This window comes from Pogoniulus pusillus, chromosome 32 (genome assembly GCF_015220805.1).
Source record: "Pogoniulus pusillus isolate bPogPus1 chromosome 32, bPogPus1.pri, whole genome shotgun sequence".
NCBI classification, from domain to species: domain Eukaryota; kingdom Metazoa; phylum Chordata; class Aves; order Piciformes; family Lybiidae; genus Pogoniulus; species Pogoniulus pusillus.
Window position 1 is genome coordinate 2,157,180 of NC_087295.1, and position 15,371 is coordinate 2,172,550.

The window sequence follows — 15,371 nt, forward strand, 5'->3', positions numbered from 1 at the left end:
GCCCAGGGGGGTCTCCCTTTCTGGAGATGTCCAAGTCCCACCTGGAAGTGTCCCTGTGTGATCTGCTCTGGGTGATCCTGCTCTGGCTTTGAAGGGGGTTGACTGGATGAGCTTTGGAGGTCGCTTCCAGCCCCTGACATTCTGTGATTCTGTGATAGGAATTGGCTTGAGACCTTCAGCAAGGAAGAGTGTTTGGTTGAGTGAGTGAAGTGGCAGCAAGGGATGGAGGTGATGTGAAAGGATTCAGTGAAAAGCAGGTTTAAGATACTGGCAAATCATCTCTCTGCCTAAAGCAAGAACCGACCTGCTGTGCAGTGCTGAGCATTGTCAGTAAAGCTGAGAAAATGAAGGGAACTTTGAGGTGCTCTTGCTGGGAAAAAGACATCTGAGAAGGAAGTGATGGCTCTGTTGCTGGGAATAGCTGCTGGGAAAAACAGCCCTCAGAGGTGTTGGGAGGTGCAGTGTGAGTGCAGACGTCCGGGAGATGTAGAGAGATGCTGCTGAATTTTTACCTTGCTGTCAGCTATCAGGAGGAGGATCAGGCACCTCTGTTGGAGAGTTGGGAGCTCTGCCTTCTGCATGTGGCTTTAGGGGCATTAAAGAGTACCTGGTGGGAGAAGGAATAATTTGTGGGACACATCACTGCTACTTGCAGGGGAGAGAAACAGATTTAGCCCTGGAAAGAGCCTGAGTTGCCAAAGTGTCTAGGAGAAGAATCACTAAAATAACAGCTCCCAAAGCAGAACAAGTATGTGGGCTCCAGAGGGAAGCTGGAGAGGCACTGAGGGCTCTCTGCAGCAGCCTGCTTTTGACAAAATCTGCAGGAACTTCATGTCCTCTGCATCTAAAGGTAATGCTGATTTTTGCTGCTTTATCTCTCTCTGCTGCTTCCAGCGGAGTCCCTTGGCCACTTCTGGCTGGAGCTGAGAGATTCTCCAGCTGCAGTTGTGCCTAGTTTGTGCCTCCATGAGACTTCTCTCCTTAGGAAATCAGCCTGAAAGGGGAAAAGTACACACTGCAATTAAACCTTTCAAGGCTTCCAAGCGAAGAGGAGCTATTTACAACATCACTTTCAACAGAGCCAAGAGCTCGGTGCCTGAGCCCCGGAGGGGAGAGTGCTGCTGGCTGTTCAGCTGTTAGCCTCTGCCGCTCGGCTGCTGGCTCAGCGAGCGGTTTGGTTTCAGCTGCATTGTGAAGCCAGATGCAGCATAATCCCAGCAGCACTTCTGCACGGTTCTGTGAGGGCTGGGGAAATAGGACCAAGTGCTGGTCGTGCTGAGTCCCTCGGCTGGGAGCCGAGTGCTGCATGACCTCCCCCCAGGAGTCCCCCTGCGCTTCCAGCACCTCTGAAACTCCAGCGGCAGCGTCGCTGCCTGTGCATACTTAAAGACAGCTACTGTGCAACCCCAAATTGCCTTTTCCAGAAGGTTCCCTCTCACCCTGGTCCTCCACCACCTCCCACAGGCAAGTCAGTGCAAATTGTCTTTGGGAAGTGGAAGGAATCAGGACTAGCAGCTCCCCAGTGGTCCGGTTTCAGAGGGGAGAGCCATCCCCAAAGACGGTGTGCTTCGGCCTCGAGGAGGAGGCTGCGATGCTTTGGCAAATGCACACAGCATGCCATTGCCTTCTGGAAAAACAGAGAGAGGATGATGGATTTTCTTAAGCTAAGCAGTCCCAGGAAATGTGGCTCCTGAGAAGTGGAGTAGATGGCAGGACTGGATTAGCTGGGCATTTGCACAAGGCGCTTTGTGTACGCGGTTGATGGAAAGTATGACAGGGTTGAAGAGGCTCCATCCTACCCTACATTACTAATAAATGCATAATTCAGTTTATTCCTCAGCAGCTGGAGTCAACCTCCTACAGATTAACATCCAAAAGAAAGGAGGCTTTTCGCTTTCTGGATTTAGGTTGAGATTTCCCAGCCCTGTGGCACTTTGCAGCTACGATTGCAACTGGCCAAGAGCTTGTGGATGTGACTTTACACAGAGGCAACTAAGTGACCTGTCTTAATCATACAGCTTGTTGGTGACACAAAGAGTACAACTGGCTGCTGGTATCATAAGGATCCATATGGAGGGAGAGGTTCTAGAGCTAAGCTCTTACCTGCCAGGAGTTGATGGCCATTAATATGTTATAGAAACATCTTTTATTCTCCTTAACAGCAGTGGCCAGCCTGAAGGGAGGCTGTAGGCAGCTGGGGTTGGTCTATTCTGCCAGGCAACCAGCAACAGAAGAAGGGGACACAGTCTTAAGTTGTGCAAGGGCAGGTTTAGGCTGGATGTTAGGGGGAAGTTCTTGCCAGAGTGATTGGCATTGGAATGGGCTGCCCAGGGAGGTGGTGGAGTTGCTGTGGCTGGAGGTGTTTAAAAGGAAGCTGGCTGGGGCACTTAGTGCCATGGTCTGGTTGATTGGAAAGGGCTGGGTGAGAGGTTGGACTGGATGATCTTGGTCTCTTCAAACCTGATTGATTCTCATTCTGTGATTGATTCTATGTTGTTCTTTAGGCTGTGATGAGGAATGCCTTTGTATCACACTGAGACAAAACAATCAGAAGGGATAGGTTAGGAGTTGTGCCTTTACTCTGCCCCGGATTTTGCTCTTTTACTCATCTCTAATCTGTAGATTTTGGGTACTTTTAAAGACAGTATTTTATGTCCACACAAATGTTCATGATCTGGTATGAAGACAAAGGTGAGTTCTTCAGGAACCTGCAGTTCCTGGGGCACCCCTTTAGGCTGTCAGCAGGACCACTTTGCAAAGCCTTCCTGTAGCAGTGGTGCCTCAGCAAAGTGGATTTGAGGTCTAGATTGAGAGCACATACAAGGCAGTGTAAATACCTGCTGGTTTGAGCTGAAGCTCAAGATCTCCTTGCTCTGATTTGTATCCAATGCTTTCCAAAGAGGCATTTAAAAAATCCTAGTCTAGACACTAGATCAGGCTGCAGGGCTGTGGGGAGCCCTGACTTTGTCTCCCTGCCTGTTTGCTGTACTGCTGTGCTGTTTGCCTTTATGCTGAGAACTGTTTTGCTCCTTTGAGTGCTTCCTGCAGGCCTTCTTCCTTCTGAGACCCTTCCAGGGAACTCTGACTGTGCACAGCATGGCTGTGTCAGGGACCCTGAAGTGCTCTGTAGGGGTGAAGTTGCTGCCAGGGGCTGTCTGCAGTAGCAGTTTTATGAGAGCTGATTTTTACTGCTACTTGAAACAACACTCTCACTTTTGTGCCTGGAATCTGCTTGCCTGACACATCAGGGACTGTACCTCTGATTGTAAGCTCAAGGTGTGTGCTTACAAGCATGTTGTGCTAGACTGAAGCTAGCTAGAAGGGCCCTCAACTGCCCTTCCACCTTCTCCCACCCCTCTCTGCCTTACCCCAGACGTTGCCTTGTGCCCAGGGAAGAATGGAGGGTCAGCTGGGGGGGTTAGGAAGCAGGTGGATTAATCAGGTTAGGTTGGAGAGAGAGAAATGCAGCTCAAAGCCCAGGCAGTGCCCAAATGTCTTATCTATGTTTGGATTCTTGCTCTTATACCTCTCAGCAAGCCTGTGAGTGAAGCAGACATCACCACTGTTTCCCTTTCACAGCCTGTAACCTTGTTCTTCTCACCAAAACATTCTGGCTAGCTCCAAACTGGCACACATGTGATTGCAGGGGCATTTTGAAGCTGTTGCACAGTAGATGCTGCTGACCTGTTTTGTGTGTTTAATAGATGTTTGGGAGGTTGTGGAAGTCTTTGCTCTCACACAGTAGTTGATCCTTCAGACAGAGTTCCAGGTGAGCAAGTGTTTGCAAGCCAATAGACTACACAGTTCCTGTAGGAAGCACATCAGTGAGTGTGGTGTATTGAGACAGAGTCCTGCTATGCCTTAAGCTTTTCTGTTTTAATCCAGCAATGCTATTACTCATCATTATCTCAATCTCAAGCCAGAGAATCACGGGGTATTAGGGGTTGGAAGGGACTTCCAGAGATCATCGGGTCCAACCCACCCCTTGCCAGAGCAGGATACTCCACAACCTCCCTGGGCAGCCTGCTCCAGGGCTCCAGCAGCCTCACACTAAAGAAGCTGCTTCTCATCTTGAGGTGGAACTTGCTGAATTGTCACCGAAGTTTGAACTTTGTCCTTTCTTAGCCCTTGTCCCTGGGCTGAATGAAAGCTCTGCTTCAGACAGCCCTTCTTTGATATCTCTTCTTTCATTCCCCACCTGGTGTCTCTTCCCACAAAGCTATTCCCTGAGCATCACAGGGAACATCAGTGAAGAATTCATTTCATTTTGTCCAATTTTCTGGCCTGACCCTTAGTTTAGAGCAGTCATTTCAGTTCACAATAAACTCTGTGTTCCTGCTTGCCACAGTGAAAGAGTTACGAGCAGTCCTTAGCCATTTGCGTTCAGGATGCTTTGGTAGCCCCATGGGACAGGTAGACTTCAGTGCCTTATGATGTAGTGGAGGCACAGTCAGTGTGTTATCTCCTGTATAATAGTGTCTATGTGAGGCTGCCTGCATCTGAAAGCTTCTGCATGATTAACTGAGGCCACTAGGAAGGGAATGGCAGGCCATGATTTCAGGCACAAAGCCCTTGACAATGAACAGCTTCTTCCATCTTCCTCCAGGGAGCCCCGGAGGCATCCAGCGTGTAGGTGGGAGGAGACTGTTCTTAAGTCTTCCAACACAGCATCCAGGAACACAAAGCTTATTGTTAGGACGAGCCTCTGCAGCTCTCAGGGATAAATAAGGCTGGGCAGTTAGATGAAATGGGGAGAGATTCTCCTGCTAAGGCGAGGGGATGGAGTTCTTCAGTTTAATATAGCCTGGACCTCTTGTGAGCATAGGGAGTACAGAGAGGCATAGAATGGTTTGGGTTGGAAGTGACCTCCAAAAGGCATCCAGTCCAACCCCCCTGCAGTCAGCAGGGACATCTCCATTAGAATAGGTTACTTGGAACCTTGTCCAGCCTGACCTTGAATCTCTCCAGGGGTGGACCACAACCACCGCCCTGGACAACTTGTTCCAGTGTTCCACCACCCTCATGGTGCAGAACTTCTTCCTAACATCCTGTCTAAATCTCTTCCAATTCAAAACCATTGCCTCTTGCCCTGTTCCTACAGGCCTTTGCAAACAGTCCCTCTGCAGTCTTCTGGTAGGCTCCCTTCAGGTACTGGAAGGTCATTATTAGGTCTCCCTGAAGCCTTCTCTTCTCCAGACTGAACAACCCCAGCTCCCTGAGCCTGTCCTTGCAGCAGAAGGGTTCTAGCCCCGTGATCATTTTCATGGTCCTCTTCTGAACTTGCTCTATCAAGTCCATGTTCTTCCTGTGTTGAGGGCTCCAGAAACACATTGGTAGAGAACCCAGAGCTAAACAGAGTGTTCTGTAAGCACAGTGAAGCAACCAGGCAACAGAACAGAGTAAGGACAAAGATCTCTTTTGGCTGGCTTAATCTTGGCCATGTACTCTGTGCTTTTTGTCTTTGCTCTGCTTTTTACCTCTCTGAGATTCACTGCTTCACCAGGATGCATCCAGTCCAGGTTGCTTGTTTTTCTTTCTCCTTTTTGCAACCTCCATGCTCAAAATTCCATCTTCCCTCTTGTTTTCAGGCCTCTGAAAAAAAGCAGACCCTTCTGAGTTTGCAGAGTTGGACTCTGAGGCTAACCAAGAATGTGCTTTCTGAAGTGATTCTGGCTTATTTGGTCTCTGAGGTCACAGACACAGTGGAAGAACACCTGCTCTCATCTTGCTTCAGCACTTAATCTCTGTCCCAGACAAGCCTAGAAGGTCACAGTGCTGGAGGTGGAGAAGGCTATAAAAGAATTGCTCAACAACTTCTTTGGACACTTAGAAAGCTTCATGGCTTTATAGGTTGGACTCGATGATCTCGAAGGTCTTTTCCAACCTGGGTCATTCTGTGATAGATTTTATCCTCCCTGTTCCTTTGTTTCAATACATCCATATCAAGGACTAAAGCAGTGTGTTTGTTCAGCTATTGCTTCCACTGCTAGGGAGAGAACTCTGAGTAATCTAACGTCTCTGGGAGTGATGTGCAAAGTGCTGAAGCACAGTTGTGCACATTCCTTGCGTGTCTGATGCAAGCAGAAATTTTTGTTGGCAAATATTGCTCTGGCTAAGGCTTTTCAAGGCTTGTTACCAGTCTGTCTGTGTGTGTTTGCACATCTGCTTGGCCTTTTGCTGTAGATTTTCCCCTCTAACTAAGCCTATTTTCTTTCAGGGTGGCAGGACGCAGTGCATCCGAGAAGTCTGCCCCATTCTCTCATGTCCCCAGCACCTCAGTCACATTCCTGCTGGACAGTGTTGCCCCAAATGCTTAGGTGAGTGGTGTTTTTCCTGGTGCTTTTGTTGTTGATGTGTTTCTGTGTGGCATCTTCTGCAGCAGTGGTTTATGATGCTGGTAAAGTCAGGGAGGTGGAAGAAAAAGTGTTTCTCAATAGAGGTTATGATCTACAGGTGTAAACAAGAAGGGCAACCAGCACCAGAAGAAGGGGACACAGTCTCAAGTTGTGCCACTTGGTACAAGGGGAGGTCCAGGCTGGATGTTAGGAGGAAGTTGTTGGCAGAGAGAGTGATTGGCATTGGAATGGGCTGCCCAGGGAGGTGGTGGAGTGGCTGTGGCTGGAGGTGTTGAAGCCAAGCCTGGCTGGGACACTTAGTGCCATGGTCTGGTTGATTGGGCAGGGCTGGGTGCTAGGTTGTGCTGGCTGAGCTTGGAGGTCTCTTCCAACCTGGCTGATTGTATGATTTGAAGTACTGAGGATCAGTGGGTAGGCATCACAGAATCATAGAGTGTTAGGGGTTGGAAGGGACCCTGAAAGGTCATGCAGTCCAACCCTCCTGCCAGAGCAGGGTCACCTAGAGCAGGTCATTCAGGAACACATGCAGGTGGGTTTTGAATGTCTCCAGAGAAGGAGACTCCACAGCCTCTCTTGGCAGCCTGCCCCAGGACTGTCACCCTCACAGTGAAAAGGTTTTCCCTTGCGTTCATGTCCTCTGCTCCAGTTTGCACCCATTGCCCCTTGTCCTGTCCTTGCACATCCCTGAGCAGAGCCTGGCTCTGTCCTCCTGACTCTGCTCTGTGCATCTTTATAACCATGAACAAGGGCAGCCCTCAGGCTCCTCCAAGCTAAAGAGACTCAGCTCCCTCAGCCTTTTCTTCTAAGGGATGTGATGGGTGGTGCCAAACAAGCAGCATTTGAGCAGAGAGCTGTTGGCTTGCCCCATCCAGGCTTTGCTTGAACACCTCCTGGCATGGTGACTCCTAACTTCCCTGGACAGCCCATTCCAATGCCAATCACTCTCTCTGCCAACAACTTCCTTCTAACATCCCTTCCCTGGCACAACTTGGGACTGTCCCCCCTTGTTCTGTTGCTGCTTGCCTGGGAGAAGAGCCCAACCCCACCTGGCTACAGCCTCCTTTCAGGTTCTTGCCTTCCCTTCTCCAAAATCCTCTTGCCCTCTCCACCTTGTGCTTTTCCCAACTGCTGCTTCCCCAATTTGATCCAGGCATCCAAAACCCAGTTTCTGACTGCTTGCAGAGGATTTTTCTGCAGCTCTACTTTTTCCCCCTTTCAGAAACTACCTCTGAAGGGGGTCAGTAGTGACAACGACTTTCATGTCATGTGCTCCTCTCTCTGAAGCCTGTCACCTACCTACCTGTGCTGAAAGCAGTGGGAAGCACTGAAAGTCTTGGAGTAGAGGTAGGGCCAAAGGGTGTGTAGCAGACTGCACAGCAGTCAGGAAAAAGAAAGCTTTTCAGGGATGCTGAGGCATGGCTTTTAAAGGATCATGTGGAGGACCTCCCTGCAAATGAATTCCTGGTACTCAGCCTATGTAGTGGAGAAGAATGCAGTGGACTCCACTGGGACTTGAGTTATTAGTTTAACTAGCGGTTATGAGCCAGCAAAGGCAACCATTAAGCCAATATCTTCACCACCACATCTTTTAAAGTGGGAGCTCCTCTGTCAGTGGTTTTTTTACCAATTATTTGAACTGGGTTGGCCACCCTGAAATGCTCTGGGTGGTTTGCAAGGCGTAGCAAGAGGCTCTGAGGCACAACCGGACTTTTGTTCACTTGTTGACATAAGTTATGCAATTGAAGTCCTGGCCCCGTGTAGAGCAGTGGAAGTGTTGTTACAGGCAGGGCTATGGCCAGGCTTTGCCCATAAGTGGTGTGTGGATGTGGAGCAGTTCATTTTTGGGCTGCTGAGCATCCTCAACTGAGAGAAATGAAGCACACTGTCACACATTCTGAGATGCTTTGAGGGGTGATGCAAAGTTAATAGTCTGTATTAGTTTTGATGCCCAGGTGGTGATTGTTGATAACTCCTCTGCTGCAGGCTGCACACCCCCAGCTCCCTCAGCCTCTCCTCACAGGGCTCTGCTCCAGGCCCCTCCCCAGCCTTGCTGCCCTTCTCCAAACACCTTCCAGCACCTCAACATCTCTCTTGAATTGAGGAGCCCAGAACTGGACACAGCACTCAAGGGGTGGCCTGAGCAGTGCTGAGCACAGGGGCAGAAGAACCTCCCTTGTCCTGCTGCCCACACTGCTCCTGAGCCAGCCCAGGATGCCATTGGCTCTGCTGCCCACCTGGGCACTGCTGCCTCATCTTCAGCTCCTCTCTACCAGCAACCCCAGGTCTCTCTCTGCCTGACTGTTCCCAGCCTGTAGTGCTGCTTGGGGTTGTTGTGGCCAGAGTGCAGAGCCCTGCGCCTGGCTTTGTTCAGTCTCATCCCCTTGGCCTCTGCCCACCCATCCAGCCTGGCCAGATCCCTCTGCAGGGCTCTGCTACCCTCCAACAGCTCCACAGCTGCTCCTAGCTTGGTGTCATCTGCAAACTTCAGGAAGAATTTGGTATCGATGCTACCTTCCTTGTATGTTGCTCAAACCCTTGCCTCACTCTCATGAAACCCAAATCTTTGCTGGCTGATAGAACCTGAATAACTCAGGTAGCTTGTCTTGCCCTCATTCAGCTCCTGCCTGCCTCCTTTGAGCCCTGTGTGAATGGGGTGCACCAGGCTTAATGAAACCAGGCAACACCTTTGGGTTTCATTCCATTAGTGTCACTGAATCATTTTCCTTTGGCTGCTGCAAACCCTTGAGGTGGTTATGCTAAACCCAGTAAAAGCTGCTTTATTTGATAAGTTATTGCATTCAATTGCAGGCTGTTTAAACTAGTTTTAAGTCTCCCTACCCTAGGAGCTTGCAGTGCTTACTTTTTATTCCTTTAGCTGCGCTCTGCAGTTCGTGATGAGAGGGAGAAGAAAGATTTTCTTTTTTCCCCAACATAAACATGCCACAAATCATATTTATGTTCCCTCCCGTGGTAGAATTGGTGCAGATGAATGTGTGCTAGAGGAGCAGTGAGCTGCTGAAAGCAGCTTCTTGGTTTTTCACATCCAAGTTGGGAACACACAGCAAATCATAGAATGGTTTAGGTTGGAAGGGAGCTCAAAGCTCAGCCAGTTCCAACCCCCTGCCATAGGCAGGGACACCTCCCACTGGAACAGGTTGCTCAAGGACTCATCCAGCCTGGCCCTGAACACCTGCAGGGAGGTTGTGGAGCACAGAATCACCCAGTGTGATCAAGGATCACAATGGGTGATTCTGTGCTCCACAACCTCCCTGGGCAACCTGTGCCAGTGTCTCACCACCCTCACTGTAAAGAACTCTCATAGAATCAGAGAATCAAGCAGGTTGGAAGAGAGCTCCAAGCTCAGACAGTCCAACCTAGCACCCAGCCCTGGCCAATCATCCAGACCATGGCACTAAGTGCCCCTTCACTTCAACTCCTCCGGGCACGGTGACTCCACCACCTCCCTGGGCAGCCCATTCCAATGCCAGTCTGTGAAGAACTTCCTCCTAACATCCAGCCCAGACCTCCCATCTAGTTTGAATCTCCCCTCTGCCAGTTAAAACCCATTTCTCCTCCTTCTGTCCTTAAAGACCTTGTCATTAGTCCCAGCCTTCCTGTAGATCCCACTCAGATACTGGAAGGCCACTCTAAGGTCTCCTCCAAGCCTTCTCTTCTCCAGGCTGAAGAATGACAGACTGCAGATGAATTTTGGTAACAAGAAACCCTACTGCTTGTTGTTGGCTGTATGGCATCATTTCAACCAAACTCTATCACTGTTTCTTTGTCTGCAGGACAGAGGAAGGTGTTTGACCTCCCATTTGGAAGCTGCCTCTTCCACAGCAACGTTTATGATAATGGAACCTCATTTGCTTATGACAACTGCACGCTGTGCACATGCAAGGTGAGTCCAGGGTGCTGCTGGCTGCCCAGCCTGGCACTCCCTTTGTAGGACTGGGGATGCTGTTCTTTGGCATCTTGTGTGGTCCACAAGGTTCTGCTCCAGAGAGCATTTGCAGCTGTGCCAGGGAGGTTGAATAAGTTGCTGATTCTCTCGACTGAGGCATGTTGCCTGTCTTGGTGAGATGGAAAGTGAAGCTACTCAGGTTATGTGATGCTCTTTAAGTTTGACCTTTGCTTGCACTTTGCTTGCACTTTGCTTGCACTTTGCCTGCACTTTGCTTGCACTTTGCTTGCACTTTGCTTGCACTTTGCTTGCACTTTCCTATTTGACATTTTCCTGCACTTCTTGGAACTCTCCTATCTCCTTGTGCCAGTCAGACTAACTCTTAAGTATTGCCTCAGTGATGCTGTTCATTCTGTGCACAGGCTGGACTGATCTTTTGACAACCAACTACCTTGGCACACTCTTGGCTTTACACTTGGCTACTTGAATCTTTCATGACACAGATGCTCGAAGACTGGATGAGGCACTTGATGCCATGGTCTAGTTGATTGGATAGGGCTGGGGTTTGGACTGGATGACCTTGGAGGTCTCTTCCAAGCTGGTTGATTCTAAATGCCACGTTGTGCTAGTTTGAAGCTAGCTAGAGTGTTTTGGTGAGAAGAATTAGATTACAGGCTGTGGAAAGGAGACAGTAGTGATGGTTACTTCACTCACAGGCTTGCTGAGATGTGTAAGAACACCAACATAGATAACAGAGTCACTCTCTGTCTGGGGCTGCATGAACTTCTCTCTAACCTAACCTGCTGTCTGTGTGACCAATCCATCTGCTTCCTACCCACCCTGGCTGACCCTCCAGACTACCTTGAGTGTAAGGCAAAGTCTTGGGTAAGGTAGAGGGGTGGGAGGAAGGGGGAAGGATGGTTGAGAGCCCCTCCTGGGGACTCAGGTTTCTGGGAGGGCTGTTGTGTTTTTCTATTACTTTTTCACTTGTGTATTTCTATATATATTATAAATATGTGCTTGTATCTTGTGCTAAGCTGTAAACATGAAGCTTCATTCTAATCTCCAGAGTTGCTGAGCCTACTCTGGGTGATGTCCAAAGTATGGGGGGTGGGTAATACCCAAACCATCACACATCTTGCAGGTGGCTTCAAGTGAGAACAAAGCTGTGGTTTTTTCTCATTAACACCTGTCCAGACAATGGGACTTCTTCAGCAGACAAGGTCTTGTAATGACAGGATCAGGAGGAATGGGTTTAAAGTGGCAGAGGGCAGGTTGAAATTGGGTGTTAGGAAGAAGTTGTTTGCAGTGAGGGTGGTGAGACACTGGCACAGGCTGCCCAGGGAGGTTGTGGAGCACAGAATCACCCAATGTGAATCACATTGGGTGATTCTGTCATCCACAACCTCCCTGGAGCTGTTCAGGACCTTGAGCAACCTGTTCTAGTGGGAGGTGTCCTTGCCTATGGCAGGGGGTTGGAACTAGCTGAGCTTTGAAGTCCCTTCCAACCTAAACCACTCTATGATTTTGCACTTAGGTGAGTTCAAAATGTCCCCAAATCAGTAAGATTTTGCAGGCAGGGATTTAACTGCACAGGGCTTTGAAACATTTCCCTTTAATCCAGGACATGGTACTCTCAGGTGAACTATTCAGAGAAGTTGGGCTGTAACTTGGGTGAGTGCAGTGACTGAGCAAGCAGAAGCATTGTGGTAAGAGCATGGAGGAGCACAAACATCTTGGTGATGATTTCATTGCCTCCCTTTTGTCCTCTCACCTAGGATTCCACAGTGATATGTAAGAAGAGGTGCTTGCTTCCTGGGGAGTGCAATAAAAACAAGGACCACTGCTGCAAGGAGTGTGTCTCCTACATCTCTCCTGAGGAAGTGAAAGTGTGCAAGTTTGGCAACAAAATCTTCCAGGTAAAGCTTTGGGGGTGTGGCTCAGGAGCAGCTGACATTGTATGCACTGAAGCAGCAGGATTTACTGCATCCTGGGCTGGCTCAGGAGCAGTGTGGTCAACAGGACAAGGGAGGTTCTTCTGTCCCTGTGCTCAGCACTGCTCAGGCCACAGCTTGAGTGCTGTACAGAGTTGTGGGCTCCTGAATTGCAGAGAGATGTTGAGGTGCTGGAAGGTGTTTGGAGAAGGGCAGCAAGGCTGGGGAGGGGCCTGGAGCACAGCCCTGTGAGGAGAGGCTGAGGGAGCTGGGGGTGTGCAGCCTGCAGAAGAGGAGGCTCAGGGCAGAGCTCATTGCTGCCTGCAGCTGCCTGCAGGGAGGCTGTAGCCAGGTGGGGTTGGCCTCTGCTGCCAGGCACCCAGCAACAGAACAAGGGGACACAGCCTGAAGTTGTGGCAGGGGAGGTCTAGGCTGGATGTTAGGAGGAAGTTGTTGTCAGAGAGAGTGATTGGCATTGGAATGGGCTGCCCAGGGAGGTGATGGAGTGGCTGTGGCTGGAGGTGTTGAAGCCAAGCCTGGCTGGGGCACTTAGTGCTGTGGTCTGGTTGATTGGGCAGGGCTGGGTGCTAGGTTGGGCTGGCTGAGCTTGGAGCTCTCTTCCAGCCTGTTAGATTCTATGATTGTGATTCTTTGGTTATTATGCTGCTTGTGAAGGTTTTGGTATGTTGCTAAGCACTGTGTGAAGTAAGCAGAAGTAATGAGACAGTGCACCCAGCTCTGGCCTTGTGTGCAGAATGGTGAAGCCAGCATCACTCTGTTGGTGCCAGTGGTCTAGCATGGGTGGAATGGGTGAAGTGGATGTGCTGTTGCACAACAGCTGTGGGACAAAAGAGTCAGAGTAGCTGCGTGCAGTCAGCTCTGATATATTCTGGCACCTTTAAATCATAGAATCATAGAATCAACCAGGTTGGAAGAGAGCTCCAAGCCCAGCCAGCCCAACCTAGCACCCAGCCCTAGCCAGTCAACCAGACCATGGCACTAAGTGCCCCAGCCAGGCTTGGCTTCAACACCTCCAGCCACACAGACTCCACCACCTCCCTGGGCAGCCCATTCCAATGGCAAATCACACTCTCTGTAAAGAACTTCCTCCTAACATCCAGCCTGAACCTCCCCTGGCACAACGTGAGACTTCTGCAGATGCAGACAGCAATGAGCTCTGCCCTCATCACAGACCCACAACAATTTATGCCACTTCAGGCCTGGAAAAAAAACAAAGCTAGGGCATAGCCAGCCTTTGAGCAAGCTGTGCTGAGTAAGTAAGGCTCCTTCGCATTTCAGAGCTAGTCTGTTTTGCTCTCTGATGTTCTCCTCCTGTTGAGGTGGGCATGTAATTGTTCACAGCTGTCTGGTTGGAATGCCTGCTGCTGTCAGGTCTATCCTCACCTTCCCTTCACAGCAGCTCGGTAAACACAAACCATGCGCAGTTTGGCTCTGAGTGGGCTAGCACAGGGCTGCAAGTGGGGAGGCAGAATATTTTAGGAACCACATTTGGCAAATGCAGCAGTATGTGAAAAAGGAGCCAGGGCAATCATTGCTGTGTGAGTGGGGACCAGAGCAGGAGGCATAGTTTGCTTTGCAGCTAATACTTGAGGAGCTGCGCACACACACGGCCATACCTGTTCTGCAGCTGAGAAGTTCAGTGCTGTATCTCTTCTAAAACATTTTCAGATGGTTAGCAGATCAACTATCTGCAGAAGTGCTGTAAATTAGAACTCACTCTTTGGCCATCCGTGCCCTAAGTCAAAAGGATGCTGCAGCTGGGAATAAATTTGCCGTGTGCTGACATCTTAATCGAATGCTTTCGTCTGCGTGAACTTAAAGCTGTCGCTCAGCCTAATGAATCAGGGTGCTCCAGTTGAGCAAAAAGAACTTGTGGTAGGTGTGACCACTCCTCAGACACGTAGTGGAGGCAGAGCAGTGCAACTAATCAGGACACTGATGGAAAAAAAAATGCAAATGTGATATTGGTTAGCCTTGAGAAAATGAATTCCTGAGCCAGAGAGGGAAGAAAACCCTGCTGAATTTGGTCTTTACCCAGGCTGGCATGGGCAGACACCTCAAAATGATTGAGACTAAACAATGGCAATGCCAGAAGAGAAAGTTCATCCTTTCTTGTGCAAGGGTGAATTGCTGAAATAGCTTCCTGTTGCCACCCCAGCTGATACTGATATCATGTTCCCTCCTGCAGGATGGAGAGATGTGGTCCTCTGTCAACTGCACCATCTGTGCTTGTGTGAAAGGCAAGACAGAGTGTCGCAAGAAGCAGTGTGTTCCAGTCAACAGCTGTCCTCATGTGAGTTCCTGACCATAGCAGGCCTTTCTTCTCTCTTCATTTGTGTTTTCCCTCTAACATTATCTTTTCCAGTATCTCTTGGAAGAGTGTGCATGGTTCTGGGGCGTGCAGGTTTGAAAGGAGAGGTCCTCTGGTGTGTATTAATTTAGTTTGGTCGTCCCTGCTAACCCTCAGTGTGCTGCTTCCTGCCTCTGCCCTTGCTCTCAAGACACTACTCCTTTTCTCCTCCTCCTTTCAATGTTCTCTGTCCCAAGAGCATCTCTCTCATCTATTTTCCAGCTTGATTGAGGAATGAGATGATGAGGTTAATACTCCAGGAGCATGCATATTATTGAGGCGAGCCACAGGAGGTTGTTGTAGCTGCATTTCTTGGTGCACACAAGGCTTAATCCTTGGATGAAAATCTAAATTAGGCAAAGCAGAACAAATTATTTCAGTCAAGCCATGCCCCTTTCTCTAAAGCTGACATGAACCCAGAGTGGTGTAATTGTAACTTGATTGCTTCAAAAACTTAACATTACCTGGAACCTTGAGCTCAAGTCAGCCTTTGTTCCTTGGATTTCTGTCACTGACAAATGACTTGGTTTTGATGGCTCAAGCTTGCAGAAGAGGGAGCTCTAACTAGCACCTCGGGTAGGGGCAGATCTTTGAGCAGGGCTGCTGAAGAGAGAGCCAAGCCGTTTGCATTACACCTTCTCAGTGTTTCCTTCTCCATCCCCAAAGCCAGAGGGAAAAATGAGTCACAGACACCTAGGTATAACGTTTTAAGTTGCAAAGTCGAGTTGGTAAAACTTTATGTGGGTAAACTTTTGACAGCCAAGAGCAGTGGTAGCATCGAGAGCCTGTGCCTCGGTTCTGCCTTT

The 15,371-nt window shown here is 49.5% G+C and overlaps 1 protein-coding gene across 3 annotated transcripts in view; it reads left to right on the plus strand.

Annotated features, from left to right (window-relative positions):
• The window catches only part of BMPER (BMP binding endothelial regulator), a 161,703-nt gene that overhangs the window by 70,868 nt on the left and 75,464 nt on the right, over positions 1–15,371 (plus strand). For all 3 annotated transcript variants that reach the window (XM_064169888.1, XM_064169889.1, XM_064169890.1), the window contains exons 7-10: positions 6,218–6,317; positions 10,148–10,257; positions 12,039–12,179; positions 14,404–14,508. In XM_064169888.1, the coding sequence (XP_064025958.1) occupies positions 6,218–6,317; positions 10,148–10,257; positions 12,039–12,179; positions 14,404–14,508 (456 nt within the window). The remainder of the gene's footprint in view (positions 1–6,217; positions 6,318–10,147; positions 10,258–12,038; positions 12,180–14,403; positions 14,509–15,371) is intronic.